The sequence below is a fragment of the Schistocerca cancellata genome, chromosome 2 (genome assembly GCF_023864275.1).
Source record: "Schistocerca cancellata isolate TAMUIC-IGC-003103 chromosome 2, iqSchCanc2.1, whole genome shotgun sequence".
Lineage (NCBI taxonomy): Eukaryota > Metazoa > Arthropoda > Insecta > Orthoptera > Acrididae > Schistocerca > Schistocerca cancellata.
The window spans coordinates 399,899,495-399,920,962 of NC_064627.1; the positions used below are offsets into that span (position 1 = coordinate 399,899,495).

At 40.9% G+C, this 21,468-nt stretch overlaps 1 protein-coding gene across 3 annotated transcripts in view; it reads left to right on the forward strand.

The window, feature by feature from the left end:
- The window catches only part of LOC126161832 (protein takeout-like), a 181,677-nt gene that overhangs the window by 85,688 nt on the left and 74,521 nt on the right, over positions 1 to 21,468 (forward strand). Inside the window, exon 1 of one of the 3 annotated variants that reach the window (XM_049917937.1) lies at positions 11,471 to 11,574. The exons of 1 other annotated variant lie outside the window; for it this stretch is intronic. In XM_049917937.1, the coding sequence (XP_049773894.1) occupies positions 11,499 to 11,574 (76 nt within the window). In that variant the 5' untranslated portion in view covers positions 11,471 to 11,498. Of the gene's footprint in view, positions 1 to 11,470; positions 11,575 to 21,468 lie in introns of those variants that run through there. One more of the 3 variants, XM_049917938.1, reaches the window with a different exon arrangement.

Below are 21,468 nucleotides of genomic sequence, written 5' to 3' on the forward strand. Positions count from 1 at the left end.
CCTCCCACCCCACACCCGAACCGCCACCCCTCCACAGCTGCCACTCTACCATCCCCATCCCACCCCACACCCATCACACCTGCAGCCCAACTCCATACACTCAATACCACCCACACCCCATCTAACCACCGTCTGACAAACGTCAACTGAGCTGTTTAAAATGGCGGACAGTTCAAATTTTTGTGGGAAATTCAAAAAATACCCCAATAGCACGAGTGTGTTTCATGTGATAGTAGGGCTATTATCCTAAGTATAAATTGGTGGTAAATTCAAAATGGGGCATTGCCATGCTGGCTGACTTGGAATACTGACATTGGCTCTATGACATCACAGTCTAAGACTTGGAATACAAGCATCAGCCTAACTACGATGTCGGAATTCAAGATGTCTGACCTGGAATACAAGATGGCGACTAGGGCATACTAGCATAACTCTATGACGTCGCAATTCAACTCAGACCTATTAGACTATTTACAACAGTGTTGAACTCTGGCATGCTGACCCAGAATTGATCTACAGGCGTGGCCCTAGTAAGACGTCATAATCCGAGATGGGTGACCAGGAATATAAGATGGCGATCGAAAGTGGCGACCAGGGCATACTGAGGCAGGCTCTATATCGCCATTATCTGAGTTCTGAAATACTGGCACTATGACGTTAACGTGATGTCCAGTACTTAACACTAGGAAATCTAACTAACTTTGTTGTCTCTTGACAGTCTATGGTATTATCACTATGACTGGAAGTAATTATGCCGCCGGCCGAAGAACCCGAACAGAAGCCAACAGGCAGTTTGTCAACAAGTGGCCACGAAAGCCTTAACAATTTTGTAATTATCCACACACTGACTGTCCTGCTTCCCTATAAATTGCAACTCTAAACCAGAAATGTTGTCCTCTGAGCCAAACTCGCAGAACTGTGCTCTGTAGCGTAATTCAGGAAACGAACTGACCTAGCTGCTGGCCTAACCTACTGCCTGACTGGAAGATCTCTACTGTCAGATGTGTCCGTGGCGTGTTGTGTTTTGTGCTTATTAGTGGAAGGACTCCATTTCTGGCAGTACTAGGCAGAAGCACTGTTGACAAAGCTCTCTTCGGTAGCTATCTACACTACCGGCGGACGAATCCGACACGCTGATCGACGTGGTGACAGAAGTAGAAAATGGACCGTAATAGCGAGCGCCATCTGGATGCTGCTTCTCGGAAATGAGAGGATGAGTGCCGGCCTCTCATAGTACTCTTGTGTACCTGTTGAGTCACATGGACAACAGAATTATCTGTTAAAAAGATCTTGTAGTTACCTGTACAGAATTAAGGGGGTTCCGTCATCTTGATACTACGTAGAGTGCCTATATCCAATGGAAAGACTTGCAATAACTGAGCGTCCATGTTTGTAAGTAAATACACTTGTGGCTGTTTATAGTTGCACCAGAATGTAATGCCAGTAATTTCATCTCTCTGTGTGTGTGTGTGTGTGTGTGTGTGTGTGTGTGTGTGTGTGTGTGTGTGTCAACTGTGGCTTGTGTTCCACCAGTACCCGTGGCGAGTGTGCACTCAGTAATAATATAGTTTCTTCTGCAAGATTCCCAAGCAGGGGTTGTTGACGGGATCTCGGTAGCACGTGTGGTCTCCTGCCGGCCGGAGTGGCCGTGCGGTTCTAGGCGCTACAGTCTGGAACCGAGCGACCGCTATGGTCGCAGGTTCAAATCCTGCCTCGGGCATGGATGTGTGTGATGTCCTTAGGTTAGTTAGGTTCAATTAGTTCTAAGTTCTAGGCGACTGATGACCTCAGAAGTTAAGTCGCATAGTGCTCAGAGCCATTTGAACCATTTGTGGGCTCCTAAGCACCAGTTTGTACCTCAGCGTAAGACCTGGTGATGTGCTCGGCCTGCAGCAGTACGTGCGTGCTGCATCAGCGGAATGCCAAAGCGGGCGCGGCACTATGTTGATGTTCTATAGATGGCTCTGTGGGACCAGCTGCTTGAGTCGCAGTGCCCGTATACAGAAGGCCTAGTGCGCACATAGCACTGAATCCAGGGCTCTTAGAGACACCTGCAGTGCTGGAAGGAGACACTGTACAGGACGTTCTCCCGTATCAAGACCAAGGATCATGAGGACTATCGGCGGTTTGTAGACCAGCAGCCAGGTGATGACGCTGTTAGGCTAAGCTGACGCTGCTTCGCCTCACGTAGGAGTGCAAACGATGTCAGCTGGTGTCGAAAGTCCTAAAAAAAGCCTTACTGCTGAACGTCGAGTATTTTCATTGTGATGACAAAGTCATGGGATAACTGCTAATATCGTGTGGACCTTTTTCTCAGCTTAGTGCAGCAACTCGACGTGACATGGACTCAACAAGTCGTAGGAAGTCCCCTACAGCAATAATGAGCTATGCTGTCTCTATAGCCGTCCATAATTGCGAAAGTGTCGCCAGTGCAGGATTTTGTACATAAATTGACCTCTAGATTAGTTCCCATAAATGTTTAATGGGATTGATGTTGGGCGAACTAGGTGGCCGAATTGTTCGCTTGAATGTCCACAATGTTCCTGAAACCAGAAGCGAACTATTGTGTCCTAGTGACAATTCCATCGTTGTTTGGGAACATGAAGTCCATGAACAGCTGCAAATTGTCTCCAAGTAGCCGAACACAAACATTTCCAGTCATCGATCGGTTCAGTAGGACCAGAGGATCCAGTTCATTCAATGAAAACTCAGCCCACACCATTACGGAGCCTCCACTGCCTTGCGCACTGCCTTGTCGACGAATTGGGTCAATGGCTTCAGCGGGGCTGTCCCACACTCGAACGCCACTATCAGCTGTTACCAACTAAAATCTGGACTGCAGTGAACACATAGTGTGTTGTGGGGCGATAACTCTGTTGTATAAATAATTCAAAAGCCAAGATCGCTTAAACACTGTTTACTAGATAATGGTCACGATCCCAAGAGAGGCGTTGCAGATGATGTCGTGCTGTTAGCAAAGGCATTCGCGTCGATCGTCTGCTGCCACAGCCCATTAACGACAGATTTCACCGAAGTGTCCTAACGGGTACGTTTGTCGCACGTCCCATATTTATTTCTGCAGTTATTTCACGCAGTGCTAATTGTATGGTAGAACTGGCAACTCTATGCAAACGACACTTCTCTCGGGCGTTAAGTGAAGGGTGTCGGCCACTGCGTTTTCCGTGGTGAGAGCTAATGCATGACATTTAGTATTCTTGGCACACTCTTAACGCTGAGTATTGCAGAACGTTGACTTCCCTAACGATTTTAGAAATGGCATGTCCCATGCGTTTAGCTCCAACTACCATTCTGGGTTCAAAGTCAGTCAATTCCAGTCATGCGGCCATAATCACGACGGAAACCGTTATCACATGAATCACCTAAGTACAAATGACAGTTCCGCCAATGCATTGCTCTTTCATACCTTGTGCACGCGGTACTACCGCCGACTGTATGGGTGCAAATCTCTGTCCCATGACTTTTGTCACCTCGGTGTGTAGTTGCTGTGCCCATCTCCATTGTGACAGTGCCCCTCCCCCCAATCCCCACCCTATCCCTCTGGACACATAGGCAAGTGGAAATCTAGCCCACCACTGCAGTGGACTGTGGTATTGCATCATGCTATGCTACCAGTAATATAGTAACAGTACCAGTATTTTCTGAGTGGGTTGTGAAGTCTACTCGGAAGTTGTTTCCACAATAAATAGAACAAGGACTAATTATGTTTTTTTATGTATTTGTTTAATCTGTTTTGTTTTACGGCCATCAGGTGTTCTCTTACGTCGGACCAGGATTTTACACAAAGAGTTCCTTTTTCACATCATAGTTACATATGAAATAACAGTTTTAATATGACAAATATTATTAAATTGATCTGAGTGTTTAAAGTGACTGTGAGATAATAAAGTTAAAAATGCAAATATTTCCGCTACTGTTCCTGCTGACACTATTAGTGATAATAGCAATAACAACAATAATAATAGTGGCAGATATAAAAAACGTATGGGGGTACAAAATCGATGTTTTCTGATATAGCGAGTTCTGGTGTAAAGAAATTTAAGTAGATTGCACCAACTAAGAGCACTAGATTTGGCTGGAAAGAAAGATGTACAAAAGTAACGAGTGTGTGCAGTGAATATGGTAATTACTATTGCTGCTTCAGCGGATGTGTTTCTAAGTGTCTTCTGAAACTGGAGATTTTATTCAGTTCTCTAATATGATGTGTAAAGTTATGCCAGAGTCGAGTTCCTGTTACTGAGAAGGACTTTGAGAAAGTGGCTAAAAGATGGAGCGTACTAGATAACACAGGGAAAAGAAAGATGACACAAATCAATACCGCTGCACCTGTCCTCCAAACCCACCCAAAAGTCCGCAAACGGAATCTTCCTGTGAGACCTATGTTGGATTTCAGAAAATCCTCCACATACAAGCTTCCAATATACGTGTTAAAATTACTCTCTGAAAATTTCAAAGTACAAGAAGACAGAATCATTAAAAATACTACACAGCTAATACAACAAATAAAAGATATAACATTCCCAGACACAGCAACACTACTCTCATTTGATATAGAAAGATGTATTCCAACAAACCAGTAACAGAAACAACAGAAATCATAGATAAGAAACTCAAAGCTTCTAGTTAACTCCCTGGTGAACAGATTAAGGAAATATGCACATTAATAAAGCTCATAACAGAATAAAATTACTTCCAATTCAATAATGAACTTTATTTACAAGAAGATGGATTACCAATGGCGTCCCCAGTTTCAGTAGGCCTAGCAAATAATTTTGTAAACCGCAATGAACAAATCATTTTCACAAAAATAGTAGCAAAGGAATACAACATATTATATTGGTTCAGGTAATATGGACGATATCCTTTGCCTGAAAGATGAACCACAAACGACAGTTGAAAAACTACATACTGGCATCAACAAGATACATACAGAGAACAGAACAACCAAATTAACTTTCTGTATACAACGATCAAAAAACAAAACAATGAGCATATGTTTTTTAATTTACCAATAACCCATAGCAACGGACATTATCGTTCCCCAAAGCAAGCAGCACTGCGACACATGCTCCATAGACTCAATACAGTGCCACTCAACAGAGAAAATTACCAGAAAGAACTGGACATAACAATGCAGATAGCACAAAATACTGGTTACAATAGTAACGTAGTCACAAAGCTAAACAACTAAATTAAAAGTAAAAGAAAATCAGAAAGCACCAAACCACAGACAACAACACAACAGAACTAAACACAAACACGCAGACCCATAACAACTACTCAGGATAATCAGAAAAGATGAAAGAAAACACAAGATTGTACACAATGACATACAAACACAAATCATCGATAAAAGCACTAAAATTCTCAAAAGACAGGGAATAAACATAACATACAGACAACTCTATACAAAAAACACCCCAAAACTGGCAAAAAACAGAGACATATACCAGGAAACAGGTATATATGAACTAGAGTGTAACACTTGTGAAGGCGGATACATAGGACAAGCAGATAGAACATTGGATGCCAGATACAAGGAACACATGACAGCCTGGAAATATGGGACAAATCACTCCACATTTTCAGAACACCTAAGAGAACATGACCACAAACCAACCACTATAGAACAAGACATGAAAATACAATAAAAGACACCTCCTAACACTGCAATAAAATTACTACATACAGAAGACCAAAACAGAAAAGGAAACCCTGTTGAATGATTAAGTACACATGCCAAGCAATTCATTGTTTACACTAATAGATAAAATAATAGAAGAACGCTCCCAAAGAGGATTAATGTAATAATAGCGTCCAATATAATAATATACCACCGAATATCTTTATACTCACTTATCCATAGCCGCTACGCAGAACATTGAAACGAAAAGTCAAATCAGCTGTCACCAAAGCTTGCAACCATTCGCTAACAGCTAGTACATTCATATTCAACACCATACAATTCAAACCACCCCCCCCCCCCACCTCTCCAACACACACGCACACAGAACTCTCCTCAGCTCTCTCTCTATCTCTCTCTCTCTCACTCATACACACACACACGATATAAATATCATGAAAATAAGTTGGTTTTGAACATATACTTCGCTAGGTTGGCAAAGAGTAGGTAAGTACAACAAAGATGAGGAAACACATAATGGAGTTGCAATATTTACGTTGTTAAAAGCAGTGCCCAAACAAATAGTTATATCGACTGGCTAAAGAACAATAGTACACCGCCGGCCGGTGTGGCCGAGCGCTTCTAAGCGCTTCAGTCTAGAACCGCGCGACCGCTACGGTCGCAGGTTCGAATCCTGCCTCGGGCATGGATGTTTGTGATGTCCTTAGCTTAGTTAGATTTAAGTAGCTCTAAGTTCTAGGGGACTGATGACCTCAGATGTTAAGTCCCATAGTGCTCAGAGCCATTTTTTGAATAGTACACCACAAAGAAGAAGGAAAAACATGGTGAATAGTGGGAAAAAGGTCAGAACTCAAAGTTGTTCTTATATGTCGGTAATAAAGTGATAGTGCGATCTACAGACTAGATGAGAGAAAACGCAGATTAGCAAATCGTAAGTAATTTGCTTTTTACATAAAAATTGCGACGTGAACTGTTTGATAGCCCAAAATAACAAAACTGTATCGTTATAGATCTGACTGATGATGCCTTAGGACAAGAAACAGGCGAAACACGTTTGAGAAAAATAAATTAAATAGCAGCAGGAAAAGGCAGTTTTATTTACAAAATAAGTGTTTCTATGGTTGCTGCGGAGGATGGCCAAGCAGACAAACTTGTTATGATGGTCTTTATTTCATTGACTGCTTCACAACCTTTGCCATCTGGATCTATCCCACCAATACCGGCTTTTCTGAATTGCGCAGGTGGGAATTCTACCAGCAATATATCGAATGTTCTCACCACTTTCCTGGCATCAGCCTTTGTTAGTCACTGTCTTACCCATCAAGCCGCTTCCCTGTTCCCATTCAAGCACTTCACAGCTCTCTGTTCCACCAATGCGCGCTCAGTCTTTTTGCTTCTCTCCCTTTCCTCTCCCCCCCCCCCTCCACAGTGTGTAACACAATCCCCCATCCGACCCCAGCCTCTTCCTTACCCCCACCACCAGATGCCTCACCCATAATGCGCTGCTGCTCGCAATCTGGCCTCAGCAGCCAGAGACTATGGTCATATGGGTGTGAGTTGTGTCTGGTTGAGTGTGTGTGTGTGCGCGCGCGCTCGTGTGTGTGTGTGAGTGAGTGTGTGTGTGCATGTGTGTGGGTGTGTGGGTGTGTGTGTGTGTAGATTGTCTACTTTTGACGAAAGCCTTGTTAGCTGAAAGCTCATGTTCTGACAGTCTTTTTATTGTTCTATCCATAACTCAGTATCTCCGCTTTATGGTGAGTAGCAACGATCGCCTTCATAATATTGTTACATTCCATCCCAGATTCTCCTTCATTCCATTTATGAATACTGATTGACATGAGTGTGAACATTCTGCTGCTTGACAGAACCAATGGTGGTGATGAATACTTGGAAGAGTGATCTGAGTCACAATACCAGGTCTCGTTGAATGCTGCCGTAGATTAACAGCATTATTAACATTAAAATTGAACGTATTCTGTTAAAAATGAGATTTACTTTAGTGATAGTCCACTTTTTATTGTAATGTCTCTTCGCTCATCTCATTCCCTATCCTGCAGAGTCGCTACGTGCCTATTATTAAAAAAAAAATCAAATGTGTGTGAAATCTTATTGGACTTAACTGCTAAGGTCATCAGTCCCTAAGCCTGAACACTTTCCTAAGGACAAACACACACACCCACGCCCGAGGGAGGACTCGAACCTCCGCCAGGACAAGTCGCACAGTCCATCACTTTAGCGCCCCAGACCGCTCGGCTAATCCCGTGCGGCTCTTACCAAATGTGAGGAGTTTTTCCCTCTCTCTCGAATGGTTCAAATGGCTCTGAGCACTATGGGACTTAACTGCTGAGGTCATCAGTCCCCTAGAACTTAGAACTACTTAAGCCTAACTACCCTAAGGACATCACACACATCCGTGCCCGAGGCAGGATTCGAACTTGCAAACGTAGCGGTTGCTACGAAGCGCCTAGAACCGCTCGGCCACTCCGTCCGACCCTCTCTCTCAGCGGCCAAGCTGGGGTAATACTCCTTAAAAACACTTAAAGGTCTCTGAAACATGATGGGACAATATACGGGATATGATAATTAGAGTTTCAGGTTCAAAATGCTGTAGTCAGAGAACCACTTCTCAGAATTACGTCCAATTCGAATCGCGTATTATTAACACAGAGGGAAACGTCATGAAAGGAAAAAAAGCTAACGAAAATTCGAGCAATAGATAGCGCCGTAAGCGAGAATATGCACACTAGCAGACGTGTGGTAAAAAGCTGTCATCATTTGTGTCTGAGACGACCAGCACGTCTATTTCCATGAAGGATGGCGCACTGCTGGTAAAACCATTTACCAAAATGGTGACTGCCCCAGCAGCCCTGCAGAACTACTGCCACTCAAGGGCATGAAGAAAGGCATTGGTCTGATGTCTGCTATGTGTCTGGAGAAAATGATTAAACAATTCTAAAACAGAGCTTCTTTTGAAGAGCAATGTGGCAGAGGGAGGGAAGCAGTTAGTCCGACGTCTGTCGAAGATGTGGCCACAACAATGCAGAAGGGGTCGAACGGCAGTGTGCAAACATGCAGTGCATAGATTCTTGCCCGACTGTTGGACGTACCTGCGAGCAAGGCGCATAAAACCCTACGAAACATCCATTTCATACGAAAAAATCCATATGTCCATCAAGGTGACTGTCGGAGCTGGTTTACGGCATCGTTAATCGTAGGGTCCTATTTTTCGAGGCATTAGTCCTGCGGCTCTTGTTGCTTATGCCGTCACTGATAAACGCTATTAGAGACTTTTGAGCATCAAAGTCATTCCAACCCTTGAACTGCGTGGATGTGTGTGTAGGACCATTTTTATGCAATATGGCACTCCTCTGCACATTGCGCTGACAGTGAATCGGCTGCAGAGGCATCTCTGGTATGCTAGAATTACCAGCCGTCATTTCCCTACAGCCTGGCAGCCCATATCAGCTGATCTTTACCTGACTTTTGGCTACCTGAAAAATGTTGTGTTCAGTGCTCCAGTTACTAAGAGTGCTGAAATGAGGGCACACATTACGCAACACATTCTGATAGTGACCCGCGAGACACTTCGATCTGTTGTGGAACATACTTTCTCTCGATTTCAACTTGTGAGAGAAAACGGTTTCATCATAGGCTGCTCCTGTCTCACAACAATTAGAAACCGATATAGTTTTGCTTTTCATGCGATTTTTGGCCATTGGACAATTAAAAACCGATCTTATTTTATTCTTATATTGTTTTGGTCTCAAAACAGTCAAAAACTGATTTTTCCCATCCGCTGTGGTGAATGGGCTTACCTAACTAACCGTGCCACAACTGTTCACTGAACAATGCGAATCATGTAATGCCGCGTAATGCGATTCAGCTGTTATTTATAGCCGACCCCATTTAAGTTAAGACGCTTACAGCTCCATCTACTGGTAAAAATATCGTTTTTTTCCTCCTGCGTCTATAATATGCTGTTCAAATTTGAGCGGAAGTTCTCTTTTTACAGAGTTTTTGAACCTGAATTTTAATTATTGACAGCCTGTACTTTGGAGATACTGTCCGAAGGCAGTACTAGCACTTCAGAAAAAAAAAAAAAAAACTACTCGTGTTCCTTTCTTGTTATTAAGAATCAAAGTGATGTAGAATTGTCTAAATGCTAATGCTTTCGTCGTATTGCTGTTATGAGCAGATCACGTAGACGCAATGAGCTTAAATGTGATTGATGCCCTACGAATTACGTAGGGCAATCTGGATGCACACTGAAGACATTTTACGAACACAACAGACTGACTGAGATAATAATTCTACATTTCGGAAGCATTTACGTGACAACTGATACCAAGTCATGGTAACGGACTCAGCTTTGAACACTTTCAACATCTTTCTTATTCTTGCTAAGAGCAAGCAGATGGATATATCGCAAAACATTCTGGATATGCTGTTAAATGACAGTCGGTCAAAACGGCTTACGTTAAGTGTATTGACATCGGAGAATAATATGACTCTACGATTTTAGTGGAACAAATCAGAGAAGTGCATTAAATCGGTCACAGGTGAGGAAATTTAAGACTTAGCGGAATGAAAGTAAGAGCATATGGACTATCAGACCAATTGTGTGATTGGATTGAAGAGTTCCTAGATAACAGAACGCAGCATGTCATTCTCAATGGAGAGAAGTCTTCCGAAGTAAGAGTGATTTCAGGTGTGCCGCAGGGGAGTGTCGTAGAACCGTTGCTATTCACAATATAGATAAATAACCTTGCGGATGACATCAGAAGTTCACTGAGGCTTTTTGCGGATTATGCTGTGGTATATCGAGAGGTTGTAACAATGGAAAATTGTACTGAAATGCAGGAGGATCTGCTGCGAATTGACGCATGGTGCAGGGAATGGCAATTGAATCCCAATCTAGACAAGAGTAATGTGCTGCGAATACATAGAAAGAAAGATCCCTTATCATTTAGCTATAGCAGGTCAGCAACTGTAATCAGTTAATTCCATAAATTATCTGGGAGTACGAATTAGGAGTGATTTAAAATGGAATGATCATATAAAGTTGATCGTCGGTAAAGCAGATGCCAGGCTGAGATTCATTGGAAGAATTCTAAGGAAATGCAATCCGAAAACAAAGGAAGTAGGTTACAGTACGCTTGTTCGCGCACTGCTTGAATACTGCTCAGCAGTGTGGGATCCGTACCAGATAGGGTTGATAGAAGAGATAGAGAAGATCCAACGGAGAGCAGCGCGCATCGTTACAGGATCATTTAGTAATCGCGAAAGCGTTACGGAGATGATAGATAAACTCCAGTGGAAGACTGCAGGAGAGACGCTCAGTAGCTCGGTACGGGCTTTTGTGGAAGTTTTGAGAACATGCCTTCACCGAGGAGTCAAGCAGTATGTTCCTCCCTTCTACGTATATCTCGCGAAGAGACCATGAGGATAAAATCAGAGAGATTAGAGCCCACACAGAGGCGTACCGACAATCCTTCTTTCCACGAACAATACGAGATTGGAATAGAAGGGAGAACCGATAGAGATACTCAAGGTACCCTCCGCCACACACCGTCAGGTGGATTGCGGAGTATGGATGTAGATGTAGATGTAGATGTAGAACATGAAACCCACAGAGTGGATGATAGAAAGAGTTTGTAATGTGAAGAGGGATTTACTCAGTGGTCGCCACCCCAAGTTTCTGTGGAGGGACCGCTGAGGAACCTCAGGTGGAGCGCTTCGAAACTGGTGTGGGTTCCCACGCAGCAGGTGCTGCCGGAGAACAGGCGTGGACGCCAGTAGCTGCCCTGCCCGGACAGCGCACGCACACACACATACGATGCGTCGCTGCGCCCGCTCCACACTACTGCTTCTGCTGCTGTGTGCGGCTCATCTAGCCAGAGGCCGCGATTTGCGTGAGTACCACACCGGCTCCAGTAGCTCTTTTTCTGTACGTTCGCACACTATCACAATATTAGCTGAGAATGTATGTAGGCCCAGATGTAAGCCGCGCGGGGTAGCCGCGTGGTCTAGGGCGTCTTGTCACGGTCCTCGCCGTTCCCCCCGTCGGAAGTTCGACATGACATGAGTGTGTGTCGTCCTTAGCGTAAGTTACTTTAGGTTATATTAAATAGTGTGTAAGCTTAGGGACCGATGACCTTAGCGGTTTGGTCCCACAATACCTTACCACAAATTTCCAAATTTCCCAGATGTAAAACAACATCTTGCACCATGGTGTAGGCCACAGGCTCGTTCCCCCTTCTAAGTATCCAGCCATCTTTTTCTTGATCTTCCTATGGATTTTGCACCCGAAGGTCTGCAATTTAAGGCTTCTTTTCGTAGTCTTGAATCTGCCATTTTTTGCAGATATTCGAGCCAGTTTTGTCGATTATAATCGATCTCCTGATTTATAACATATATCCCATTCTCTGCTCTAATGTCTTCGTTTCTTAGTCTGTCTAATCTTGTACAGACCTTAACTCCTCTAGAAATTTCATTTCTACCCCTCGGAATCCACTTTCTTGCTTTTTAGTAACTGTCCAAGTTTCACTTCCAAATGGGAATATGTGGGTGACCATAGCCATAAATCTAGAAGTTTGTATCTTTTCTCACTTTACTTCTCAATGTTCTGTTGACTGTTCCGCATATCATTTGATTTTTGTATAGTTTGTTGTCAATGTCAAGTTCATTCTGGTAGCTTATAATATTTCCCAGGTAACTGAAGTAGTACCTTGTTCAGTGGTTTTCTGTAACGTTCATAGTATTCAGCAATTTTGTCCATTTGAAAGCCGGCCGGTGTGGCCGTGCGGTTCTAGGCGCTTCAGTCCGGAACCACGCTGCTGCTACGGTCGCAGGTTCGGATCCTGCCTCGGTCATGGATGTGTGTGATGTTCTTAGGTTAGTTAGGTTTAAGTAGTTCAAAAGTTCTAGGGGATTGAAGACCTCAGATGTTAAGTCCCATAGTGCTCAGAGCCATTTGAACCATTGTTTTGCCATTTGAAAGCCATCACTTCTGTTTTTGGAATGGATATTTTCGTACTGTATTCTTTAGAGCGAGGACGCGCTATCCTGTACAGTAGCAAGATCGTCTACAAAAAGTACCGTGTTAAAAAAAATATGTTTCCATATCTCATTCATTAATGTATAAGTGTAGGTGATAAGTTACACCGTTGTCGGACCCCTTAGTTTGTCTGTATGTTTTCCGATATAGCATAGATAGTCTTCATTTTTTTCTCTGTACCTCTCCGTAGGCTATCAGTTGCCTTTATTATTTGTCGAACATATCCTTTCTTGTGTAATATGTTTCACAATGGTTTCCTACCTACATGGTTAAAGGCTTTTTCTAAGTCCCTTCATGCGACGTGTGTTTCCGCTACTGAACTCTCTCAGATTAATAGGTGGTGTAATTTGTTGTATTTATCTACATCATATGAAGATGGTATCTGTTCCCGAAAGAACAGATGCTATTGATGGCCGTGCAGCTTCTCTAGAATGAAATGATAACTAAATCGAAACCCTTAGCTGCCGACAGGTGTTGTTTATATACATCAAAGGGGACAGCTGAAAATGTATGCTTATTTTTACATAAAGTATATAGTTAGCAATTATTAGTATTAATATATGTTTTAACTTGCTGCAACTCTGTTTCACAAATTTTATGATGTAAAGTTGCGTCTCTGCTTAATATATCACCGTTACTGTTGAACTAATGGGTCGTTAGAATACAAAAGTGGACGGTAGGCAAAGAAGATTCAACACCCGCGATCTTGGTGATTTCTTTTCCAACATAGTGTGAAATTTCTCACTACAATACTGAAACGAAACACTCCAAAAAACGGCCACATGATCACTTTTAGGCATTATCGGTGTTAATACCGTACTCCATCAGAGACATGAACTGAAACACAGTTGCCTTACACGTAACCATAATTATTCTTCGAGTAAAAATTAAAAAACAGCTTCACAGACCAGCCTCGTGGTATTTAGGACAAGGTCTGTCGACTGTGAGAAACCGGTTAGTGGCGTCAGACGTCCGCCGTGACCGTGATGTAATCCAGCAGACGAGATCACTCCAAGCATGTCTGCAAGACACCTCGAAAAATAAAAAATAAAAAAATGTTGTTAATATTTCCGGATCTTAGGGTTGCAGCACTGCACACCACAGCACGATGCGTGAAACTGAGTACGATCTCGAGGAACTTGCATGTACTGCAAAAAAAGTTACACCGAAGAGAAGGATAACTGTCGTGTTGACGCAGCGTGTATGTACGACGTAGTCAAAGCAAACAGGTTTCTCCAGAAATTGGTGAGAAACTGGACAGCTGCGGACACGACGCTCAACTAACGAGTAAGAAACAAGACGCATAGCCCTGACGTTGAAGATACAATGTTCCTCGAGTGACTGACAACTATCAACATCCAATCGATCAGCTGCAATGGACTGGGCGTGGCCAACAGCATCTGCATCCTTACCAACCGTAGGGTTTAAGTATTGTGTTCATCTGACTTCAGACCTTATACTTGCAAACCTCCGCTGTTATCAGTGGTAAAGGACGAGCTAATTGTCTTCAGAAATATCACGATAAAATATCACAATAAAATACAATACAATCACAATAAAATATCACAATAAAATCCGATAAGTAACATATTTGCATTATATGCCCTGTGACTTTAATTTTTCAGATAATTCATTGTTTTCAAAATACAACCATAAAGAAAAATTTTTAAAACGGTAAATTGTACCAAAAATTTTACTTTTAAAAATTCGTCAATGGTTACGTAACTTTATTTACTTGCAAACAGAGAGCACTCAATATTGGTTGGTGTAGAGTTACCTATAATTACTTCCTTGGTGCATTAACGAAACAGTGCTGCGAAACCTCCTAAAATACAAATTAAAAAGCTCCAAATGTTTCAGTGTTTGATGCTCTAAGATTTACTTTAATAATTTTTGCAATAATGAAATAGAAAACTCTCAAAAATTAATCACGATTCAGCTAAACATAAAAAGCATAGCAGGCATGTTACTACGGTACATAAACGATGTTAAGGGTGACCGTTAACATTTCATCATCAACCTATTGCGTAAATTCACATGAACTATAATAAAGGACACAACTTAACTTGGTTTACTGTAATAGATATTCACATTTATCTTATTAGCAATACCATTTTGAGCATATCTTCATTCAGGAACATATTCACATTCTTTATCTGAGTCTTAGCCACACCATCCTCTGATTCGTACAAATCGTCCATGGAATGGACTTTTTCCCTTTACGAACACAGCATGCTTTATTCCTCCTGGTAGTCATGTTTTTCGCAGTTGTCACCGTCTATATGCTCACATCCTGACAAAGCTGCCATTACCGAGGATCTGAAATGAGAGATGGATCTGCTATCTGTCGGTCTGTCGTGGAATTATGAGCTAATATGAATAAATCACATCATATCATACATTGAATAACTATGTCATCCACTGTCCCTCACCGTTCTTCTTCATTTATGTTTTCGATGGCTAGTGTAGACATCTGTAATCATGTTCATGCCTAAGCGTTTTAACTGATGAGTACTGTTTCAGTGCAGTTGGCATACTGAATACACGGAACAGACACGTAAGTGGTGTTGAGAGTCACAAGATCATAGCCGAGCGGTTTGTCAAAAAGAGTTATACATCGACAAAAGATGACAAATTTAAGACGTAATGACAGCTTTAAATACATAGAAAATTCTGCTGTCTGTCGGTTTAAGATGAAAACGAATCGTTGACATCAGAATCGTTAACGAAGATCAGCTGTGAATTTCATTCGAGATTTTGAATGACAGCATAACAGGTCAGTGATTTATACAGATCAGTGATTTATACCATTGCAAGTAGTTAAGGCTGCACACAATGAGTACGCTTTGAACTGGCTTCACGAATTACACGGACGGGTCCGCAGTTTTTCGGTTGTATCATTTTTTTCATGATACAACCGATGGATTCAAATGGTTCAAATGGCTCTGAGCACTATGGGACTTAACTTCTGAGGTCATCAGTCCCCTAGAAGTTAAAACTACTTAAACCTTACTAACCTAAGGACATCACACACATCCATGCCCGAGGCAGGATTCGAACCTTCGACCGTAGCAACAGCGGGGTTCCGGACGGAAGAGCCTAGAACCGCTCGGCCGCAGCGGCTGTCTCGATGGATTCCTATGTATGTTTGTGCACTGAATCCAAAAATGACTTTAGTTTTTCTTTCCATCACGTCAGAATTTTTTGTAAATCGCAATTTGTCAAAATGACTCACACATCAAAAAATGTCACAAATGTAAGACGTAGTGACAGCTATAAACACATGGCAAATTCTGCTATCTGTCAGCTTAAGATGATAACGAATCGCTGACATCACAAACAGGCCGATTCCAGCACTTTCGTTACTAAAAATGTTGTACATCTCAACTGTTAGTGTTGGCACAACCTACTTATGTATCCTCCTTGATCAAAAATGTCGGTGTCGGGGGATATTCGCTGAAAATCAAAGGTATAGTGACTGAGCTGGCGTCAAAAGGCAGTAAGAACTACATATCCTTTTGTTACATTTTTCGTTGAGGTGATTGTGTCAACGAGAAACGGATGTATAACATTGTTTGTGCTGCAAATATATCTTACGTATTTCGGTATAAAAATAGGAGACCAAAGCACAACGTGGGCACCCGACAATGTTGACTATACGTGTGTTGAAGGACTGAGACGGTGGTGAAAGGCTGAACAACATGCTTTCAGATTTGGCATTCCGATGGTGTGGCGAGAGCCAAAAAATCACAGAGCTGATTTACTTCTGTTCAACCGGTGTTCAAGGTTTCAGCATAAAGAATAAAAGAAACATCGTCTATCCAATCCTGCCATCTGATTTGCATCCTGTATCTCATGGTCCAGATGTACCAGTGCCAATGCAACCAGAACATCTACGTGAAACAGATGGTTCAGATATTGAATTAAATGAAGTAAAAGAAGATGAAAAAGAGGCGTACGAAGCTGGTAATTCTACACTGCAACCGTTTACACGAACTGAACTCAGCGATTTTATGTATGGCTTGCATCTGACCAAAGAGGCTTCAAACCTGTAAGACATTCAACGTTCCGCTCGAAAGCGGACCACTCATCAATTCGTCGAAACGATGTATTAAAGTTGTCCTGTTCACAACGGAAACAGATATACGTTAATATGCAAAGGGCACTCTATACACTGAAAAGAACGGTACGACAATTAACAATTTGTTTTCCAGACAATTAAGTACGACGATCGTAAGTGGATCGTGAATGGTGATATAAATGTAATATTGGTGATCCTTTGAGAGCAAGAGACGTACACGAAGTTTCTTTCTTCCTTATGTGAGTGGGATAGCACAGACAGCGAAAATAATTGGATATAGGGCTGCCCACAACAAGCTTCATTGGAAGCTGGAGAAAAAATGTGCTCCAAATACCTCTCATCAAGTCACAAAATTTCCCCTTACACCTCTACATATTAAATTAGGCTTGACGAACCACTATGTGAAAGCCTCACCAGAAGATGGTAAACATTTCCAGTGTATATGTAACAGATTTCCTGCCTGATCAACTGCGAAAGTAAAATAGGGTCTCTTTACCGCTCTAGACATTAAAAAACTTAGCAAAGACGGAAATTCTGAAAAAGGATAATAAAGATGCTGAAAAAGAAGCCTGGGTCGCCTTCTAATTAAGTTTCTGAGAAACAAGACAGATCCGAGTCTCAAGTCTGTCGTTGAGGCCAAGCTGCGGAAGTACCAAAATTTAGGCTGTTTCATGAGTTTGAAGGTTCATTTCCTACCTTCATATCTGGACTATATTCCTGAAAATCTTGTGTTGTTAGTGAAGAGATGGGCGAAGGATTATACCAAGATATTAAAGAAATAGAAAAGCGTTGCCAAGTAAGGTAGAATACTACAAAGATGGCTGACCGTTGCTGTATGTTCACGGAGATGATCCTAGAAGAGCACTTGCACGGAAAAGCCTGAAACAGGGCGCGGATGGTCCAAAGAGATGTCGAAACAACCATTAAAATCGTGTTTCTTATTTTTATATTCTATTATGCTACTGTCTATTATAAGCCGCAAAATAATACGTTTTTAACGAAACAAACCTATTTCACTGTCATTATGTCTCATATTTGTGACATTTTTCTACATACACTACATTTGACTAATTGCAGTTTGCAAAACAATTCTGACGTGATGGAATAGCATTCAGATCATTTTCGGGTTCAGCGCACCAGGATACGTAGGAATCAATCATTAAAAGTTACAAAACAGAACCATCGTAGGCTAGTGTTGTAAAATTCTCATATGTTTTCTGCTATTGTAAAATTTTCATCTTTACTGTACTGGAACGAAGAAGAATCAGGGCACTGTATGAAGTGTGAATAAGATCTTTGGCTGTGTTCAGTTTTATCTGTGCAGCACTGCAGCATTCTTGTTTAAGGCATAGTAGCGAGAATTTGAGTTTTTGAGAGAATGAGATCTGTTTTCTGTGAATCTCGGGGAAGCTATATGGACCACTTTATTACGGAGATGGAAACTAACTGGGATAGAGAATGTCAATGTCTAATGTCTAATTTCCAGTTTATTGCGCTACCAGTTTCGCCAATATTTTACACCTTCTTCAGGCCTTCTGACCGACGTGTGATAAGATTCCAACCTCTGTCCTGGTGACAGATGGTGTAATATATCGCTGAAACTGGTATCCCAGTAAAGTAACATATTGGAAATTAGACGGTTGAAAGATATTTTGATTTTACAAGCTCTACTGAGCAGTCGAGGTGCCGCAACCATCTCTGAAAAGATAGCCGTTCAGAGACGTCATTTGAATACTTTATGGTTGTTTACATTGATGGAGAATATTTTGAAGGAATTTTAAATCTAATGAAGGCATGGGCCAAAATGAAATATTTGTCAGAACAGTTCATTGTAAGAAATCTTTGTCCCTCAGATAACTAATAATTTCCATGATTAGTGAACTGGATGCTTTGTTTCTTGTTATATCATAAATTACGCAATTTATTGTGATATCTGTAATATTTGTAATGAGGGAATTTTATAACTGTTAGTCTTCTTAATTTATGCAGTCTCTTTGACAATAATCAGAATATGATTTCTGAAGAACCATTGTCTCAGAGTAATACCACCTCTATGTCCCATACTAAAGTTGTGAAGATTTTGCCTTGTGTGCATTGCACCTTACGCCACACGAACTGACAGATTATGATAAACAAAAAAATTTTGTGTAGATTTTGTATCTTTAGTTGCTACATCTGCTGATTTGTGTTTGCTTCCAAGAACATCAGTAATCCACACACAAAAATAACATGCGGAGCAAGGGGTAAGTCATTTTAATTTCAGGGCAGACCTCACATAGCATTCTTGAGGAAACAGCAATAGCACTGTCAGACGTTCATTAATTTTCAGTGAACATTTCTGGTAATTTCAAACTGTTATTCTCTTCTAAACAGAGCAGCACTTTAGTTTTATGGCTATTCCACGTCAAACATTGCACTTCATATCACGCAACGTCCATAATGTACTATGGTACTGAGTTTTAGTTATATAGTTCTCATTGAGCACACTATTAGTTTCTTTTGGCATTTAATTAGATTAATTTTCTTTATTTAAGATTTTGCAGAGCAGAACTTTAGTTTTATGGATATTCCAAGTTAAACATTGCACTTCATATCACGCAACGTCCATAATGTACTACGGTACTGAGTTTTAGTTATATAGTTTTCATTGAGCACACGATTAGTTTCTTTGGCATTTAATTGGATTAATTTTTTTTATTTCAGATTTAGCATTTCATGAAGATTAAAGTTTTATTTCACAACACTCTTCACATGTGCCACAGAGGACCAACCAATAGTCAGTTTTGCTCAGCAATAGCACACGATACCTAAAGTACACGTTACAGGAGGAGAAAGTTTTTGAAATCAATATATTCAGTTTTCTCACATACACATAATTTTTTTTATAGAAAGCTGTAATGTTATTAGTTGATCTCGTCTAGATATTCACAGCACCACATTAGCCCAAACTGAACTGAGCCTTATTTTTTAGACGATGAGTACTTAAAATGATGTTTCGGTCAGAGATGCATAGTAAGATAACGTTAAATTCCTTGAACATATGTTTTAGAATAGCAACTAGGTATTGTTTTTCATAATAGCATAATTATTTCGAGGTGCATCATAAACTTCTCTGAAGTAGCGTAATTGCTTTCCCTTAAAAAGTACTGCTAATCATTTTCATCTTCGTTTTCTGCTCCTGTTTCTCCTCCTCTTCTTCTTCTTCTCCTTCTTCCTCTTCTGTAGTTAAAAATTTAAGAATTTTCATCTTCCGATACTAATTCTTTCTTTGATCTCCCTTAGGGTCTTCTTTCTTGCAGTATTTATAATGTGATTTTTAGATATAGTCTTTACTCATTCTGTATATTTATTCAGTCGATTTTCCTCTGATTTGTGGATTTGTTATTCTATAATCATACAGTTGGTTTCTAATGTCTTCTATTTGATCTACTAAATCTCTTCATTACACAGATTTCTGTTGCCTGATATCCAGTGTCTTGCTTCTTATTTATGACACAATCTTTGTACAACATTAATTTATTGTAGTTTCCCTATCCCACGAATATAACATATGTCTAGCACATATATTCTCTTGGTTACACATAATGGCATATCACGTGAATTACAACAATATAAGTTCATAATTACCTTTCAGTTAGCTAATTTATGTATAGCAGAGCTGTATTTACAATACTTTCCACCTGTATTTAGTTAATTTAAGTATCGGCTTTCTTTCGGTACTTAAAGAGTGATAATGAGTGAATTGAGTACACGCTCCGTAAATATTGTGAGCATTATCACGTGCCGCATTGTTTTTAGTTTTGCTGCCCAAAATACTCTTTGTCAACTGGATTAAATCTACATTACAACAGCTGCACAGAGAAGATGAAAAACAGTGACGTTAGACCTGATATCACAGTCATACCACAAAAAGTTGGAATAGTTTTGGGATTATCAATTGTACGAACTGTTCGTTTGTTAATGGGTCCTTATTTTCACGACGGTGTAACAGTAATCAGTAAGGGCTCATACGTGAACAGAATGTTGAAGACGGACACCGAGGCATCTGAAGAAAAATGCAAATGTATTTGTTTGTAAACAATGCATCCAAAAATTAAGTATATGACGCCTTAAAATAAACCACACAAGCAACTAGATTCTCACATGGTCTAGTGCCTCGTCAGATTGCTGCTTCTCCATTCGTCATCAATCATACAAACACTAAGAGGAGTTAAATGTATATGTATTGAGCCTGTATGATGTGAGTGGAGGATCCCATCCAGAGTGCGGATGTACGAAATTATATGCTTGAAGCAGATGTTCCAAACGCGCTGAAGAGCTCCTTACATGCTCACAACAGCGTAATTCATGATCGACAAAATTATTGTTCCACTTTCTGCAAGCATATGCTTTTTACATAGTGAGAAAATAGCAAGTAGTACGTTTATCAAATAACTTCTGTCAGTTGTTTTATGATAAATTCGTAACAAAGCGTCAACTGCAGTTTAAAGTAACCTGCGTTATGTATCGATAACTGTATGTGCAGAATAATTCTCTGTACCTCTCTGCTAATATCAAAGAAAAACTGCTTGAGCCGATTCGAACACCGGTGTAACTGAAACAGAAATGCATCTTGCACTACTTTTAAAACCGAAATTTCCTTCAGGAGAAATAAGCTGTTATATAAGT